General features: G+C 53.8%; 1 protein-coding gene across 5 annotated transcripts in view; it reads left to right on the plus strand.

The window, feature by feature from the left end:
• Positions 1-19,210, plus strand: part of RALGDS (ral guanine nucleotide dissociation stimulator) — a 56,547-nt gene that overhangs the window by 26,003 nt on the left and 11,334 nt on the right. For 3 of the 5 annotated variants that reach the window (XM_014873252.2, XM_088177535.1, XM_014873256.2), the window contains exon 1: positions 6,742-6,936. The exons of the other annotated variants lie outside the window; for them this stretch is intronic. In XM_014873252.2, coding sequence (XP_014728738.2) covers positions 6,757-6,936 — 180 coding nt within the window. In that variant the 5' untranslated portion in view covers positions 6,742-6,756. Of the gene's footprint in view, positions 1-6,741; positions 6,937-19,210 lie in introns of those variants that run through there. 5 annotated transcript variants of the gene reach the window in all.

Below are 19,210 nucleotides of genomic sequence, written 5' to 3' on the forward strand. Positions count from 1 at the left end.
ACACTTTGCTGTTGCTTTGTTTATTCCCATGATCTAGCATTTAAATCTGTTCCACCTTATTCCTACACTGGGATAACTTTGTGCAAATCTGTTTTATTTCCCTACCTGTATCCCTTCAGATCAACTCAGCACCTTTGCAACCTGTTTGGCTCCATTTTTAAGCTGGCCTTTGGATATAATTTAATCTTTAGAAGGTATCAACTCCGTGTGCTTCTTCCCTGTGCCTCTGCTATGGCATCACTTTTCTCTTGGACTTCTCAGCAGCTCTGTGGCATCATTCCCTCCCCTACGTGTGTCCAGGCATGTCCTTCCAGCAGCAGGGCAGTGAATGGTGCTGTTCAGGTTCAGGGAGCTGAGTCTGAGCGTGCTGGGGTGGTGACACAGACACCAGCCTGCATCCCTGTCCCCAGGGAGAACGAGCAGTGTGGGGTCAGAGCACGTCCCCAGGTACTCAGTGATGTCAGCACGTGCTGTCACCTGGGCAGAGGGCAGGGGGAGCCTCTCCTGGCCTTCCCTAGCCCAGGAGAACCAGTGGGAATAAAGCTGGAATAAAGCTGCTCTGCTGGCTGGCACAGGTGAGGTGGGTGTACCTGTCCCTGCAGCTGCACAGCCCAGCAGGGAGGGCACAGGTGAGAGCAGGGCTGGGGCTTGGGCTGGGATAGGAGCTGAGGAGGAGGAGGAGCTGCTCTGCCAAGCAAAGTTTCTCTGTTATCCACTGGGATTTCTCCATGCATCGGTTGCCAGAGCCTCTCGTTTCTGGGATTCTCCTTTTACACGATTCAGCTGAATGTGTCATTCTGGCTGGTTGTTGTGGGTGGAAAATTGTACTGCCTGCCCTTGGATGTGTTTTTGAAAGGTGAGCAGAGCCAGAGCTTTGCTCTGTTCTGTATCCACCCAGGTGGTGGATGTGTGTTTTCAATATGAAATGAAATCGCACTATTTCATTTAATTTTTCTGGCAGATGAGAAGGAACAGCTTGATTTCAGAAATGAGTTTCCCTTATCTTCAGGGGCTACACCTATTCCCACCTTTCCCTGCACATTTTTGTGGCTCCATAACCTTTCCCCTCTTTTCCACCAGTGCTTTTCCTTTCCCTGGCTGTTCTGCAGACAAGCCAAACAGCAAGGATGGAAATTACAATAACGGAGCACCTGGGAGGCTTGAACTCGCCACACACTGATTGCTAAGCAACAGGGAGAAATGTTTTTCCTGTTTTTCTTTTGCTTGCAAGCACCTTAGGTGGTATTTGTTAAAAGAGCTGACTGAAACACTCTGGCAGAAAGGTGATAGGGAGATAAAAGCTGCCTTTAAAGACAAACAGCTCAAGAAATAATAGTCCTTAGCAGAGGGGCTCTGGTGTGTCTGCAGCGTGTCAGGCTGCAGCAGCTTAATGCCTGCTGAACTCTGCACTCCAGGGAGTGCCTGGCTGGCCTGGAGAGCCACGTGGAAAAAGGGAAAACGCTGCCACCAGGAGCTGCAGCTTCCTCCCAGTGTGGGGACGGTCCCTAACAAAACTCGCTGGGTGTCTTGTGATCCTCCTGAAACAGCTGCATCAGCTTTGGTCCCTGCATCCCCCTGCCAGCAGTGCCCTGCAAAGCACTCTGAGGTCTCTTGGTGCTTTTCACACCTTGGGCCCTGCTGTCTTTTTGGGCACGATTTGATATTCACAGTTGGATCTTGTCACTTAATTTTTCTGAGTATTGTCTTCTCTGCTGCGAAGTGCGTGCCTGAAGTGTGCTGTGGTCACTTCTTTCTGAGAAAGTGGCTTGATCTCCCTCCCCACCTCACATATTGGCCTTGTTCTCATGAGCTTTTAGAGGTCAAAAACTTTGGAAAATAGAGGTTTGTATTGTTGCTTGCTGCCCTAATGGAAGCTCCTCAAATGCTTGATAAATTTCCTGGAGAAGAGAAGGTTCTGTGGCAATCTTAGCATCCCAGTGCATAAAGTGGCTTCAGGAGAGCTGGAGTCTGGAGTGACAGGACAAAGGGCAATGGCTTCAAAATGAAGGGGAGTGGATTTAGATTAGATATATAGAATAAATGTTCTCTGTGAGGGTGGAGAGGCCCTGGCACAGTTCCCAGAGAAGCTGTGGCTGCCCCTGGATCCCTGGCAGTGTCCAAGGCCAGGTTGGACGGGGCTTGGAGCATCCTGGGACAGTGGAAGGTGTCCCTGCCCACGGCACGAGATGATCTTTAGGGTCCCTTTCAACCCAAACCTGGTGGAAACCAAAACAACCCCAACCCCCCAGAAAAATCAGTGACTCTGCTACGGCCACGGGGGTGGTGTGAGGAGTAGGATGGAGGAGAAATATTCCTGCAAGCTCTTGAGTCTCCAAGGCTTGTGGAATAATTGCTGAGCTTCAGGAGCCGGCAGCCTCGGCAGGAGATGCCGTAGCCCAGCTGTGCACAGGGGCTGCAGGAAATGAAACACAGAATAGCTGGATGGAGACTTTGAGATCCTGATTGCCCGGGGATTTGCTGTGCTTCCTCTGCTAGGAACTGACAGTAATTAGGGGCTTGCCTGGTTGTGTTAATGCTTGGTGTGGAGGAGAGCTGTGCTCCCGAATTAAGCCGGCTCCGGATCGGTGGCTGCCCATGGGGGGCCGAGGGGAGCAGGGGGTGCTGCAGCTGGGGCAGGACTGTCCCTGGCAGAAGGGACACAAAGGGCAGGAGAGCCCGAGCCAGCCTTCCTCCCTGCCAGCACAAAGAGTTCACAGTGCCTGATCTGTCAAAAAAGGCCCCGGGAAACACCCAAAACCTGGAGGCAGAATGATCCAACTGCCCTGGATCTGAAATACTCAGCAGAGAATCTCCTAAAATCCATACCTGCTGTAAGCTGTGGCAAGTGGTGGGTGGCCCTCATCTCAAATCTGGTTAAATCAGGGCACTGATCACGCTGGGAGTGATAACTGGGTCTGTGAGTGTCTGAGATCTGTTGGTCCCCAAATTTGGGGGGCACACAATCTCACATCTCTGTACTGATTGTATGAACGGAGCAGTGACAACATTTTCCCTTCTTGCACAAGCTTTGCTCCTCATCATGAAGTGGAAGAGATAGTACTGGTTGTTTACTGTTGGATTATTATTATTATTATTATTATTATTATTATTATTATTATTATTATTATTATTATTTATTATAAAATAATCTTCCAGCTGAGCCTGGGTGGTGAAAACGAAATTCTTTTCTCATTAAAATTGGAATGCCCAAAAAGTTTTGATCTAGCACACAATGCCTAACCTTCAGTTAGCAATTCTTGTAACTAGGTAGCACTTTTCCTCCAAAATGCCTTGAAAACAGCAAGAAAAAGGGTTTCCCCAGCTGCACAATAGAAGGAAGTGCTAAGGGCTCCATGTCAGAGCCTGACACGGACGCGCCTTGTGAGCTGGTGCCAGAGCTTGGGACAGAGGCCAGATCATGTTGCAGCTCCCACATAAAGCAGCCCAGTTCCCCTCAGAGGCTGCTGGTTTGGGTCCTGGGTCTCTGCTGGTCCAGCAGTGAAAGCTGGAGGTGTGTGATGCTCCAGAGGGGCTCAGCTGGGGATGGTGAGGGTGATCCCTTCCTTCTCTGCTCAGGGCTGAGATCAGCTCTTTGCAGCTCTTGGCATCCGTCCTGCTGTGGTTTCACTGAGGCTCAAAGAGAATACGGGTTTGTCAGGGTGGTGGCAGTGCCCCGGGGGTGGTGGCAGTGCCCCGGAGGTGGTGGCAGGAGCACTGGGGTGTTTGCAGGCAGCTGATGCCTGGCAGGAGCTACTCCTGTGGAAGTGTTTGTGAGCCATGCTTTGGGATAGGCAGCTTGATGGAAAAAAAAACCCCACAGCAACACTGAGCACAGGAACTGGGTCACTGTGAGTTCTGCCCTGTAGGAAATATGCTGGAAAGCCCCAGTCAGCAGCAGAGCAGGGAGATGAAAGCAAAGGAGGGCTGGAAGATGTAGCTGAGGGAATGCTCAGACACTATGTGCTGGGGAGAGACAACTCAGGGTCCAGGCTGAGCCCAGTTATTAACTGAGGTCTGAATCTGCACGTCCTGCAGGTCCTGACTATAACAGATTGACCCAAGTTGATTCCAAACCAGAAAACTTGTTTAAAGTTTCCAAAAGCTTCTCTGCGTTACCCTCTCCACGTTATTGACCATGCAGGAAAGGCTGGAGGCTGCAGCAGAGGAGCAGAGCTGCTCTGGTGTTGGTTTGTATTTATCCAGCCAAGCGCTGATTTCAGAGTGGTGGAAAGACAAAAATTGATGGATTTCCCGCAGCACCCAATTCCTGGGCGTCGATGGGACATTTAGAGATGACATCAAAAAGCTCAGCGTGTTGTGGAAAGTTTCTTGCTGAGTTTTCCAAGTGCAAATTGACGATATATTTTTTTAATGAGTCACTCAAGCATCGATCGTTTTCTTAAATCCCTGAAGTCACGTGCATGTCAATTAATCACATTTTGCAACCATTTTTAGACCTTCAAGGGTGCTGGAGGGAAACCTGAGGGTGTGATCCTGTCTGTTCCCTTTCAGCTGTGTGCTTAGAGGCAAATAAGAAGCCCTGAAAAGTTACTTGTTTTTAATCTCATGATTTTCAAGAGTCTTGCCCCTGACGGCTGAGTGTTTGGGGTGAGCTACACAGAGCAAACATCCTGAACTTGGGCTCCTGACCCCGCTTTGAGTGTTTTGCTTTTCAGACCCAGAAGGTTCCCAAGAGAGGAGAAAGGAAACTGACTGGCTATTTTTAAACCCTTGCAGTTGCCTTCCTGCCTTATATTATTTATTATCCATTATCAGAAGTGTTTTTCCCCTGAAACCATCTTTAGTGGTCAACCGAGGGATGGTGAAAATTGCCCATCAAACAGAGCTGCATCTTTCTGCAGAGGTCAGACGAAGCTGGAGGCTCTGGGAGGGCTCTGCCAGCTGAAAATGAGTGGTGCTGTTGTTTGTTGTGTGCACTCGAGCAGTGCCAAGCGATTCCAGGGGTGGGCTGCGATTACTCTGCCCTAAGACTCAAACATGAAGCAAAGCAGAGTCTCCCTCCCAAATATTTCACAGCCCGGAGAGGCAGCACTGATTTCTGCTGGAAAACAGGGTCCCTGCCTCTGATTTTAGCATGTCCTGAGCAAAGTGATGCACAGCACTGAGTTTCACAGCACATCTTGCAGTGCCACGTGGTTCCTTCATGACGTGTCAGTGGGGCTGGGGCACCTCTGCAGGGAGCAGCATCACATCCTTCTGCAGTGGAGAGAGCTCCAGGGGCCCACCTGGCACTGCAGGGTGACCTGGGCAGGGATCAGGGCTGGATCTCTGTGCCTGGGCAGGCTTAAAGTGTGTGTTGCCCCCAAAGACGTGGGGCTGCCATGGGCAGTGCAAGGCACTGCTGCTGGGCTGGGTCCCCTTTCCCAGAGTGTCCAGGAAGTCCCCTTTGACCTCTCTGGCTCCAGATAAAGCAGGACAATAGCCCACGTTGTCCTGGCTCATCCTTCTGCCTGGTAAACTTCCCAGTTTGAAGCCTATCACAGGCTGGCAGCTTTGTTAATCCCTTCCTGCCTGGGCAGGAGCTGCTGGTGCCCTGGGCAGAGCTGGACATGTGAGCCTTGGCTCCATGTCCTCACTGCAAATAAAGCTGGAAGGCCCTGGGAGGCTGATGTTATTTCAGCTGCAGAGGGAGCTGAGGCATCAAAGTCCAGGTTTTGGTGGTGTCAGCAGCAACTGCCCCGAGCCTGTGATGCAGTTTCTCAGCAGTGTGTGAGGAGGGAAGGGGAAGAGCAGGGGAGGGCTGGAGCACGCTGTGCTCAGCACAGGGGGCTGATGAATGACAAACAGGTTTGCCCGTTTCTCTCTGCCTCTGAAAACAAAATTGTGTTGCAGGGGTTCTCTAAAGTGGGATCTGCAGCCCTGCTGTCCCCCAGGCTCGTTTTGCTTTCCCAGAGTCCCTGCTGAGCTGAGAGCAGGTGTCCTGGTCCATGATCCCCCCTTTGCCTGTGCATGGGGGGGGCGGGCACTGAGTCACGGCGGGTCGCATCACTTCATCTCGCAGGGGACACTGCCTGCTTGCCCCCGCAGGGCTGTCACCGTGCCACACCACAGAGCCCAGCTGTGGCCAGCGAGGGGCTGGGCAGTGCCCTGAGCGCTGCCGTGGGGGCTGAGCTCATGGGCTGAGATAATACTGGGCTGAAAACACGTGCTGATGACATTCACGCGCTCGCAGTTATCACTTTTTCTCTGGCTAGTGGTGTGTGAATCCCAGGTGCTTCACTGGTGACACAAAGATCCTCTCCCGGATCCGTTGTCACCTGTGTGACTTTGCTCCCTCCCATCAACGGTAACACCCCGGTTACACCCAGCTGAGGCTTCGGCCGCCCCCGCCCGCCCCATTCATCCCGCAGCCCCCCCGAGCATCCTCCTCCTGCCCGCCGCCCCTTTTTGTGGCCTCGGGGCTTTTCACGCCTCCCGTGTCCCCGTCCCCCCCTCCCCGAGGGGGCCGAGCCGCGCCGGGCCGGCCCCCGGGGGCGGGCGGAGGCTGCGGGAGGAAATCCAGTGCCTGGTTTACAGCCGAGCCGGCTCCGTCCCGGCCCCGCCGTGACATCAGGCCGCTCTTTTCAGCGCGGGGGCGGCTGCGGGCTCCCGGCGCCTGCCCCGCTCCCTTCCCGCAGCGCTCCCCCCCTTGAGCACAGCATCGCCCCCACGTCCCCGCTGCGGCTCCCCGGGCAGCCGGGGGGGCTGGCGGGGCCGGCGGCGGGTTGCGGGGCCGGGGATGCGGCTGCCCCGCCGATGGTGAGCCGCCGCCGGACCCCGCCGCACCATGTCCCCGCCGGCCCCGAGAGGATGTTCGAGGGCTGCCGGCGGGCGAGGAGCCTCTGGGGCGGTGTCAGGCTGGAGGTGGCCGGCGAGAGCAGCCCCGTGGTGCTGCACAGCTTCACGCAGCTCGACCCCGACCTGCCGCCGCTGGAGGTGAGTGCGGGGCGGGGGATGCCGAGCGGGGTTTTTTTTGGGGGTGCTGAGCTGCGCGCCCCTCGCTGCTTTGGCTTGCAGCGTAGAGAGGGCTGGCCCGGAGTTGTGGCGCCCACGGAGTGTTTCTCGGAATTCTGTTACGTAGAATCACGGAGTGGTTTGGGATCGAAGGGACCATAAAAATTATCTTTCCCCACTCCCTGCCATGGGCAGGGACGCTTTCCACTATCCCAGGTTGCTTCAAGCCCTGTCCAACCTGGTCTGGATCGCTTCCAAGGATGGGGCAGCCGCAGCGTCTCTGGGCACTCTGTGCCTGTGCCTCACCACCCTCACAGAGAAGAATTTCTTCCTAGTATCTAATCTACATCTACTCTCCTTCAGCTTAAAGCCAGTCCCCCTTGTCCTATCACTCCATGCTCTTGCAAAAGCCTCTCCAGCCTTCTTGTAGGCTCCTTTAGGTACTTTAGGTGTTTCATTTTATTGAATAAATGGGTGACCCTGGTTGGCGCTTTTTTTGCCGTGAGTCCCTGTGCCCCTGAGGACTGGCAGGCAGCTGCCAGGCTCTGTAGGGAGAAACCAGATGCTCTCCCTCCAGGAAGCCAGGGAAAGGGCAGATTGTTAAAACTTCGGGCTTTTAGTATTTCATTTGAGACTTTGGCTGCAGGAGGCAAGAGTCTGCTCAGATCTGAGCTGCTTGTAAACGCTCCAGGCTTGTCCAAACCACAAAAGTGTCCTCTGGGAAGGTTACGGGCATTGGGAAGACTTTCCTGGAGGATGCAAAAATATTTGTGCTTGTTTGGAATCGAGCTCGGATGGTTCAAAGCCAGGCTGGTCCCAGCGAGGCCCGAGTGCTTTGTTGGTGGAAGTTGCATGTGGAGGCACCCGAAATAATCTGAGTCAGAGCTGAGCCTTTTATCTTAGTAATGGATGATCGTCATCGGTGTGCTGGGAGTGTCGGCGATTGGGAGCAAACGGTGTGGCAGGAGAAGCACAGCGGGAGGAAGATTTTGCTGTTCAGAAGTCGCAGCCCTGGCCGTGCAGGGGTTAATACCAGCCAGGGTCAGCAAGTCTGGCTTTGCTGGGATTTAGAGCCAGCTGCAGATGTGCTGCTCTGGATACTTCCCGCTGGAATGGGGGTGGTGGAGGGGGGGAATCGCCACTAAAGCCTCTTTAGTTGCTGTGCAGATATCCGCTGAGGGCAGCCAGTGTTTTGGGGAGGGCAATGGCTCCTTCACCCAGTGCCAAACAACCAGCCCCACAACCTGTGATGGAAAGCCTTGTTCAGCCACGGCCAGGAAGGGATGAGCTCAGGCTCCGGCTGTTCCGCTTCACCCCTGGCCTGGTGGCAGCGGCTCATCAGCTCTGCGGAGAGTTCATGAAAGCTCCATCCAGCTTGTTTTCCCCCTCTCCCCTCCCTGCTCGTCTCTCCTGGGGGTGGGCGTACTGACATGCTTTGGAGCACATCATCTGGTTCGTGTTATGCCTGGCAGGAAGTCCAGGCTCGCCGGCCCGCGCCGCTCCGGGAGGCGGAGGGGCCGCGATTTTGGCAGGGACGGCAAGAGCAGGGGGAGGAGAAGAGGGAAAAGAGGGGATGATGCAGCGTGCTGCTCCTCTCATCCCGGGGAGAGCCTGCCCGGCGCTGTGTACCCCGGCTGGAGGAGCTCAGGAGAGGCTTTGGAGCATCTTGGACGATGGGGCTGAAGGAGGCTTTGCATGGCCCCCACCGAGCAAACCCCTGCTCACCTGAGCGTGGCACAGCTGGCACAGCTGGCAGCCAGACCTCCTCCCCAGCTGTCTGTGCCCACATCTCTGCCCTGGGCTGTGTGTGGGTTTGTGCTGGGCAATGGTCAGAGCTCAGCCCCAGCATCCTCTCGCTCGAGCTTTCCTCTCCATCCTGAACAGAGAAATTAATTCTTTTTTTTTATCTATTTACAAGTGATGGTGAGAAAAGGGGCATCCCAGAGGGGTGCACGGTGACCCGTGGCCTCCTGAGCAGCTTTGGGACGCACAGGGTATTCACTGCATGACTGGGGAAAGGAAAAAATGTGTCAGTGTTGTGACAACTGTGGTGGCCTGGTGGGGTTGCAATCCTCAGGCAGAGTTGTAGATGCACACTGAGAGGAGAAGGCAGATTATTTGAATAAGAACCCTCAGGGACCAGCAGTGTTTTGCTGAGCCCCAGTGGCAGTCCCCAGGACGCGGTGGGACTTTTGTCACCTCTGCCAAAGGGAGCTGTGCTGGGTTTTGGCAGAGCTGTGGCAGCTCGTGGGTGGATAGTCTGGTCCCACAGGGAATAGAGGATCCCTGGAAAGCTGCTGGGCAGGCTGCAGGGAATGTGGCTCAGTCTGGTCCTCGCTGAGCCCCTGGGGATGGCAGCAGGGAAGACTTTGCCTGTATCCCACAGCAACGGTATCGATCACCAGGCGTCACTCTGAGCCCTCCTGTGTGAGCCGAGTGTTCTCACCGTGATTTTAACCACAGGGGATGGAAAATTTAAACTGACTGTCTCAAGTGGGGGATTGACAGAGCAGCTTTGCAGACCTTCTGCTTTGACCTTTTCAGTTCCAATCCATTCCATATTCAGCAGTGAGTGTCAGTCCTTCCAGTCCAGCAGGAGCCACAGAGTGAATTTGGTGGCCCTCCTGGACCTGCTGGCCAGAAACGGCCTAAAACACCACTGCAGATGGCACAGACTGAAACTTTCATGAAGCTGATATTGCTGAACCTCCAATGAGGCTGGGCTGACTCTTCTAAAAAAAGCCCACGTCCTTGTAACTCTGGCTGTGTTTGTTTTCTGAACAATTAGGAGATTTTCAGTTTCCAAATGAATCCTTGAAAACTTGAATTGCTCAGCCCAGATGCCTTGTAGGTCAGTGCTTGTTCTTTACAGCTGAGAGGGAGAGGCAAAGATATCTCTTAAAAGCCATTTTCTTTTCACTTCCTATGGTGCCTTTGGAATAAGATCCTTTTCTCTCAGCCCGTTCTCCTCCCCCAGGCACAACCTGATATGTCCCTTGCAATTTGCCAGATGAACATCATCTGTTGGTATTTCTTGGATGGGGAACCTACCTTCTGGCTCCCTTCCAGAGAGGTTTGGAGCCTGTGGTGAGGCCTGGAGCAGGCTGGGATGCTGATTGTTGGTGGCTGATGCAGGGTGGGAATAACAGAGGTGGGAGGGATTTTATTATTATTATTTGATATGGTTAAAGAGAAGTTGGAGAGAAGCTTCCAAATGTGTCTGTGTAATAATTGTTTTACTCAGAGGCTGCTGTGCCATGTTTCCATGAGGATGGAGATCCCCATACTGGGGTCTCCCTGAGGTTTTAGTGGATTTAGTACCAGACTGGCAGCCCTGGAAACTGAAATCTGTGGTTGTTCACAGGCTGAATGGGAAAACTACCCCCCAGGCCACCCCTGTGCTTCAGCATCACTCAACTTCAGCCCCTTGTCCCAGATCACACTATTGCTCCACTGCAGCCTCTTTTTTTTCTGGCTTTCAGAGTGGCCTCACCAGGCAGGGACAAGTAAACACAGTCTTGGAGTATTTCCCCACTTCCCTGTCCCTGGCATTGGGGTGTGATGAGCAAAAGGAGTATCAGGTCAGCTGTGCCTGCAGGGATGGGTCTCATTTAGCTGGCACCCATCACTTTTTGGGATTTGGGGGGCTGGCTGTGGCCACTCCACACTTAGGATCAGACCATGACCTGGTTTTGGGGCTCCCTGAGCTGCTCTGGCCAGCAGCTCCTCCATCTCCCTTCCCAGCTCTCTAACCAGCCAGTGTGTCCCCCAGAGGGAGTGTAATTGAAGGAGGAAAGAGCTTATTTAGGTCACTCCAGACTACATTTAAGGGCTGTGTATGCCCTGCTCACACTTTCTCTAACGCCCTTATCTCCAGAGCTGCCTAATGACTGGCTTTCAAATGGTCATGCTCCTTTTATTTAAATATATCCTTGCAGCAGGGCTGTCTCAGTTCTCAAATATTTCTTCATCTCCCACGGACTCAGCAAGAGGGGGGAAAAAAATGTGGTTGCTAAGGAGCAGGATTTGGATACAAAGCTGGCTGAGCTGCTGGCGGGGGGCCCCGGGGGGCTCCAGCACAGCTCATGGCGAGGCAGGGTTTGTGCATTGCTTCGGTGGGATGGCACCTGCGGGGTCTGGGTGAGGAGGTTCGGGGTTTGAAACATTCCTTTGGCCTTGGGGAGAAAGAGTTGAGTTGTGGGACGGCTCCTTTGCCAGGTTAATGTGTTCATCTCGTGCTGTTTGTGTGGGTTAGATCCCACAGCAGCATCCGTGGCTGGTCCCAAATGTGTGTTTGTTGTTCCAGGGGTCTGTGGGACCTTTGTTGTGCAGAGAGAAGCGTCTGAGGGCTGAAAGGTGATGCTGGCAGTGGGGTTTGAAGCATCACGCTGAAACTGTGCTGGGGACACCAGCGGCAGGGGAAGGACTGGGACGTTTGGATACTCCAGTTACCAGTTGTCTCATTGCCCAGGTGGGGACTCACCTGCCATTACAGCAGTCCCAGTAACGATGCATTTGGACTTTGCTCCTGAGTCATTAGGGAAAGGGAGCTCTGAGCTCGGGCACGGAGCACTAATCCCAGTAATCCCAGTAATCCCAGCGCTCCTCAGGTTGGCGGGTTGGCTGCCTGAAGGGAGTCACGGGGAGGGGGTGGGAGCAAGGGCAAAGCTGCAAGGGCTGCTCTGGGCACTCGGGTTAGCACAGGGGGTTTCAGAAGGGGCCTTTTGCTCCTTTAAACCCTGGGAACGGCTCTGCCAGAGGTACCAGGAAAGTCCTTTCCCAATTCCCAGCATGTGGCAGCGTGGGCTGTGCTGAGTGTGAAGCGGTGACTCTGCAGCACCTCCAACCTCTGTCTCTCTCACCTGGCTTTGGTTTGTTTTTGTGATGTTATGCAAATCACCTCTCCGGTTTTTGGTTACATTCCCGGGGCTGTGCTGGCGCGGGTTCTTGTAGGGCAGCACTTTTACATTAGATAACGCCGAGTTCCCTCTAGGTGAGGGTCAGGAGTGATGTGACAGCTGAATGTCAGTGGAGATGAAGCACACACAGAGGCTCCTGGCGTGGCCCGCTTGCCTCGGCTGGCTCCACAGCAGTTTGTTTTCATTACACCGCTGGTATTTGGATGAGCTCTGCTGTCAGAAACATGCTGGGACGGGAAAGGGCGGCTTCCCTCCGCACGTGGGGCCGGTGGGAGCAGCTGCCTGGGGAGCCCCGGGCTCGGCAGAGGCAGGATGGGGATGGCTCCGGCTGCCAGGCACCAGCAGAGTCCTCGGAGCCGATGGGAGGGGGAAAAAGAAGTTGGTCTAACTTGCAAACAGAGCAGATTGGAGAGGAAACTCATCGGAGGCAGCTTCATCTGGAATGCTGAGGCATTATTTTTAGAGCGGCTTTGCTTTCTGCTAACCACACTGCAGCAGCTGAACTCAGGGCTTGTGTGGAAACCTGCTTTGCAAAGGGTGAGCTACCCGTCCTGCTAGAACTTCTTTTCATGTGATGGAGCAAAACCACACAGCCTTTCCCCTCTCTTTGCAGCGGTTGGGTCTCCATGGAGACTCTAAAGCTGAGAGCCTGCCCCAGGCTCCTGCTCCAGCCAGTGTGTGTTTGTGAAATTATGTGTTTGCTTTGGGTTCACCTCTAGGAGTTGGAACTGACTTCAGGAAACCAGGGTTTAGCCAAGCTAGGCAAAGCAAAGCACCTTGCCAGGGACTGGCAGGGGCAAAGCTCAGCTGTGGGAGGGAAGTCGGTATGGATGCTGAAGCACCACCTTCATGTGGTTGGGGGGTTCAGGACCTCACCTTCCAGTTTAGGCTGTAACCCTGAGGATTTTGGTCAGATACCTGTCTACAAGGCTCAGTTGGTGGCCTGCTGCTGGTAGGGTCTGGCTCTGTGCACTGGAGCAGCAGCAGAGCTGGGGAATGTGAGCTGGTGTCACCCCCAACCCTCCCGTGCTGTGACCCCAACAATCACTGCAGGCTGTCCAGGGCAAGGCCAACACTCAGGTTGGTTTATCATCTTAAAGCAGCCCAGCTTTCCTGCAGATGCTGCTATTTGCTTGGTTTTTTGTTCTATTTTGAATGGCTAGCTGGTGCCAGCTGCCTTTGTGCTGATCAGAGCCCCGTGCTGAGCAGTGCGTTGGCGGTGCCCGTTGCTGGTGACACTCACTGGCATTACTGGATTTCTAGACAATGTGGTTTACTCGATTCAGTCCCGGTTGCAACAGTGAGAACTGGCATGAAGACAGGACAGGCCTGGCTGGTTCTTCCCTGGCAGTGCTGGGGTGACTCAGAGTGGAGCTATGCATCACCCCAGTGTCATAACAAACACTTATTCCCTGAGGTGCTTCTTGGGGGGGTTTTCCACAAACTCCATCTCTCCCAGTCCTCATTCCCATGGATTTTGGTGTGTTCCTCAGCTCTGGGAGCCTCTATTTGAGGCTTAATCTGTCTTAATGCAGGGAACATCAAAGGAAAGGAGTCAGGGAAGGAAGGTGGGCACCTCTGCCCTCTTCACTTTGATGCTGCCCTAGTCACTGTGCACTTCAGTTTTTTGGGTATCCCAGGGTGTGTCCCCCAAAATAACTTTATTAAACGGGAGGGTGAGCTGCAGGAGTGCTCACCTGTGACTGTTAATCCCAGGGGATGAATGGATGAATGGGGCAGGGTGGCAGGAACAGATGGGTCGGGTGAGAACGTGTCTGTACCAGCTCCCCAAGGTGCCGTGGCCAGGAGGAACAGGCACCTGGGTGATGTTTGAGCTGCTCCGACGTGATCCGTGGCCAAACCTGCACCTGCACTGCAGGGCTGAGGGTCTGGTGGGGAGAATTCATCCTCCCTGCCTGGGCACCCGCATTCCTTGTGGATCAAATCTGGCGCACCCAGCGCTCAGGGCAGCACCCGGCACCAAACCTCACTGCTGAGGCTCCCGGTGCGTGTGTTCAGGCACTTGACAACAGCGGGATTTTTCTCCTTTTCCAGTTGTTTCCTCCCCAAAGGTGCCAGTTAATCGTAAAATCTCATTTGCCTCAGTGTGGAAATCACCCGGAGCTGGCAGAGCATCCCGACTGCACCCGCCAGGTGTCGGCTTGTTGACACCTGCTCGTGTAGCACCTCCTGCCTCGTTGACACCTATTTAAGTAATACTCCCAAGGTGAGATTTTGTTGATTACAAAGCAGAAGCGCTCGCTCTTGCCTCTTCCACCTTCCCACGGGCGCCGCGGGGAGGGGAACGAGTAGCGGGATGTTCTGCAAGGGGAGAGAGAATCTCAGCGGAGCCAAGGGGGGATGGCCTGAGAGCCGCAGCTGGGCCGTGCTGGGACACGCTGGGGCTGCGGGTGTCAGGAGGAGGCTGGGACGAGCCCGGGAAGCACATGGCAGCAGCAAATGGAGGAGCCGAGCGTCATCATCCCGTCCTCATCCCGGCCGGGCTGGGAGCTGGGCGCGGAGGGCACGGCCGCAGAACAAAGCCTCGCATTTATTGCCGCCGTCCTTTCACCGTCAGCCCCTCTCTGCCTCCCTGCGCTGGATTGTTCCTGCATTTTCTCTGCTTCAGCTGTTTACTGGGTCACCCTGGTGCAGGCACGCACACAAAGAGCGAGCCATCGGCGAGCCTGTCCCTGTGCCACCGGCGCTGCGAGCCCCTCCGCGGCCCCAGCAGCACAGTGGTGCCATTGATCCGGCTGGCAGAGCGTGCCCGGGGCCAGGCTGGGCTGGGGGCATCCTCCTCTGCACGGGCTGTGGCCATGGCGTTATAAAGGAGGGGGCCCCAAAAGGTCTGGGCTTGTCAGCTTTGCCCATGTTCGGTCACAGCAGGTTTGGTGGAGGGAATGGCAGCTGATGTAAGGCAGAGTAAACACATGGGTGGACACGTTTATTTCACTAGGGCTTATTTCGGTTCAGCTTATCTAAGCTAAGGATGTGTCTCAGCTAAATTGAAATTAACCTTGTTCAAATGGAAGTAGAGGGGAAAGGTGCAGTTTGTGTCAGTCAGTGTGGCCAGGCAAGGCTGTGGCTTTTGGACAGCCCCCAGCCTGGCCAGCCCAATATGTGCACCTTCAAAATTCCAGGGAGATGTGACTTTGCTGTCTTTTCTCCTCTGCAAGCTGCAGCAGGCGAGTTACTGCACAGACTTTAACATTTACAGCTTAACCAGGCTGTTTGGGAATACTGTGTGGTGAAACTTTGGGAATGTCAGTGTGGGGCCAGTGGGATGGTTCAGAGTGGCATGGGGGCTTGAAAGCCTCCTCCTGGGGCTGGGCTGGTGTTTTACACCTGGAAATTGTGATCTTTGCTTTGCCCTTCCTGCATATCCCACCTTGTTCGTTCAGGTGGGCACTTCATTCATGCAGGCATGGATGTGCCAAGACAAGGGGCAGGTTTGGCAAAAGGAGCTGATTTTATTGCAGCTGATACTTCTTAAGACAAATTTTTTTTGCTGTCTGGGCTGGCACATGGGCTGAGAGCTGGAGAGTATTCAAGGTTTTTTGTCTCTGGGAATGTAAAGACTTTAGTGAAGATGAAGTCACTTGCAGGGGCTGATCCATTCAAAGGACAAGCATTGCCCTGGATCTGCCACAAGGAGCAAGCCTGTGTGTCCTGGTGAGCATGTGTGAAGCCAGGATTGACATTTTAGGTGTGACAATTCCAATCGGTTTCAAGGAACGTCAGCTCTGAGTGCCAGCCTCATCTCCATCCCTTTCCAATACACCTGGCAGCTCTTGCTGCTGCAGAAGTGACACATTTGGTGCACCAGGGGCCTGCTTCAGAGGTGGAATCGATAGAGTAGCATTAGGTCAGGTAGGCTGGAACCCTTCAGGACAACTCTCATGTTTTAATTCACATTTGAACAAGGCACTGGGGAACCGTCATGTTGCATGTGACTTCCAGGTGCTACTGTACACCCAGAAAAAAAGCAATCCATTTTTGAACTTGTTTCAGTTATATGGGTTTTTTTTACAGATTTTTCTGTTCCACCTCAGTAAAACACAAACCTTTTCTTCTGAGCCAAAATGACTTGGGATGAGACGCTCGATCTTTATTTAACCTTGCAGAGCAGTACCTATATTAATTTTTTATGAACCGTTTTTCACCAGCCGTGTCGTTCTGGTTTCACTTCCAGTAATGCCCCGGGGGGTGTGGGCGAGTCGGTGGCAGAGCAGTTGCTGTGTGAGCGAGAGCTGAATCTCTCTGCTCCGAGCCTGCCCCTGTGGATGCTGCAGGGCCATCACGAGCACAGGGCTGTGGAGCAACAGCCAGATCTGCTGTGTCGGCGGGATCTTTTTTTTTTTTCCATCGACTTAGAGAGGAAGCAAAACCTGCTGCACTCAGTTTTCTTCGAATAGCCTGCGAGGGGAGCCCATCCCAGCACGTCCCCTGGGAGGGGACACGAGGGTGTCGTGCTCTGGTGGTGTTTCCATATGGGGTGCAAATAGTTGGGGGTCATCTCTACTCCTGGGTGTAGGAAGCAGAGGGTTTGCAGTTCATCAGTTTGCAGGGTTTGTGGCTGGACTTTGCTTTTCCCTGGGGAGTGCCTCTGTCAGGCTGGTCCCCCAGCACCTGCATTCCCCCACCTCAGGGGTCTGATCCTGCCCCTTGAAGGCTGAGGATGGAGTGGACGTGCAGAGTCTTTGATTTCCAAACCACAAAAAGAGTGAAAAAGTCTCTCCATGTGAGAAGGCTTTTAGTTTTCTCTAAAAGCAAAGCAGGAGCAAATGGGGAGGAATCCTGTGTATCTGCTCTGTCTCGTTCCTGGACCCAAGTGCTGAGCTCCTAATCCTCACTCCAGCCACTGACTCACTGCGTGTGAGTCACAAGATGCCTCTGTAACCCAAGTGCCAGCTTCCCTTCTCCCTGAGCTGCCAGGGTGGAGAAGGCTGCCTTTGGATACCCTCTGCAGCCCCTCTGGGTCACAGACACAGCATCAGAGCTGCTGTTACTCTCAGGACCCACAGAGCCCGGGGGAGGAGGTGTAAGATCCCCACAAGAGGCAGATATGGGGTGATGTGCCCTCTCTCTCTCTCTGCCCCATGCTGGTGCTGGCTGATGCACTGGCTCCCCTGGGGCACAGCTTTCCATGCCTGGAGCAGAGTGTCAGGAGGACCCAGCTGTGGAGCCCAGCAACTGATGGGGACAGAACAGGCCCTCAGCTGTTGCCACTGGCCTGGTGTCCTGGCAAAACCACCCCTTTTTCACGGTGGGTTTAAGTTTAGCTTCTGGCCCTTTTTCTGTTCTTTTCCTGTTTCCCCTTTTGTTGCTGTGTTTTAATGGGCTGTTGGAATCAGTCCTGGTTTTTGAGGCAGCTAGGAGCAGGCAGGAAGGAAGGAAGGCAGAGAGTGTTGAAAACCCAAAGGAATTGTGTCTTTCTGCTGAACATCTCTGCATGGGGAGCAGGGGCTGGGTACAGCCGAGCTGTGGCAGGGGACTGAGCCCCATCAGCAGCAACAGGAGCACTCGGGGAGAAAGGAGACAGTGGGAGATCAGCTTGCCCAGGTGGAGAAAACCACCCCAGTGCCACCATGGCCGTGGCTGGGATGATGTTTTGGAGCAGAAGTGCTGCCCTCAGCGGGGCTGCTGCTGTTCCAAAGGACATGCTGTGAGTCACCAGCGTGGGCACCTTTCCTTCCCCTGCAACAGGGGATGTTTATCAGTTTCCTCACCACTCTGGGTAGTCCTTGTAGCCTTCCTGAGCACAGCCAGGGGAAGGAAACTGTGAGTGCCAGAAGTGGAAGATCCCTCGAGGCAGAGCTGTGGGGGAACAGCCACTGCAGGGTTTTTTGCTTGGAGGTCCCCATGGGGAAGAGTGTTGTGCTGTGTGTGCTTATTTTGGACGTGTAGGGCAGAGGGTTCTTCTGCTTTTGCGGTCTTTATCTTCGCTTCACAGAACTGAGCTTGTTTTCCTTTCACTACCCGGGGGTGACTTTTTTCCTATTTCCTTTTACATAATGTCGTACACTCGGGTTTGCATAAGAGGTCCCAAAGTTGCTGCTGTTCCTTTCTGGGGTTCAGGGTTTGCTCCTGAGGGTGAAATGAAAGTTAAAGTGGGGTTGGTGTCACCACGGGGAACACGGGCAGTGCTGGGGCCGGTTCCTTTCGTTTCTGGAAAGGCCCGTTTCCCTTTGCTGGTGGGAAGGAATTATTCTGAGAAGGGGTTGGGGTTTATAAAGGCCAAACTCCCACTTGCTGTTTCTGGCTTTTCCACCTTTCATTGAGTTCTTTCGAGCTCGTGCAAGTGTGGAGCTTCGATGGGAAACCCTTGGTGACATCTCCAAGGCTCAGCTCTGCCTTTTCTTGTCTCGTTAGCCAGTGGGACTGTTAATTCCCAGCAGGCACACGTTCCTGGCTTCCCATGGGCAGGGTAAGTGTCTGCTCCTCTCTTGTGGCTGGTAGCAGCAGCCCCTTTGAAATCACAGTGCAGAGATACTCTCGGTGCTGCTCTGTACCTGTCTGTAGAACAGCATTTTGTGTAACTCGACTGAAAAGGGAGCAGAGTAACACGAATATCTCGATTGTTAAACCAGCTGTGTCCAGAGAGCATCAGCAAAAGCACTTTGAGCAGTTGTGCCTCCTCCACGTGTGCTGAAATTAATACCTTTTTCCACTAACAGTTCATTATTTTTGTGCCTTTGGAGGCCAGTGCTAACTCAGGGCACTCGGGACCAGAGCTCTTAAGACCTGGTAATTGTTGGGTAATTGTGTGTGTGTAAGTGTGGGGATGCTGCCATGCTCACACTTAATCCTGCACTTTGCTTCTGTCTTACTAAAACCACCTTTGTGACTGAGCTCAGACACTTTCCAAAATGCAGAGCCCGAGCCAATGTTTTGCTTTGCTGTTTGGCTTTTGCATTTTCCGCTCCTTTCATCTGTCGAGAAGATCCGAAGGCAGAGTCCCTGCTGCTGCTGCTGCTGCTGCTCTCTGCCTGGCTCTCAGGTCCCTCACACCCTTCCTCCAGGCTCACGAACCTTGGCTGCATCCGAGAGCTCCTTATTAATCCTCTGTGTGGAGAGGTGGGGTTTGACACCACGCCGAGTACGAGAACATTCACCAGAGCAGAAGAGTTTATTGCACGGAGCAGGAATTCCTCCCTGGTGTAGTCACAAAAGCTTTGAACCATCAGTGGGAGCTCCAGGGCTGCAATTGGAAGAGGCAGTCCCCAGGCCCAGGGCAGCCATCTGGTGCAGACCTCCCGTTTCATATTTCAGGGAATGAACTCCTGCAGAGTTCACTCATGGCTGCTTCTGCAAAAGCCTCTGCTCTGCACAAC

Source organism: Sturnus vulgaris, chromosome 22 (assembly GCF_052056855.1).
Source record: "Sturnus vulgaris isolate bStuVul1 chromosome 22, bStuVul1.hap1, whole genome shotgun sequence".
Classification (NCBI taxonomy): domain Eukaryota; kingdom Metazoa; phylum Chordata; class Aves; order Passeriformes; family Sturnidae; genus Sturnus; species Sturnus vulgaris.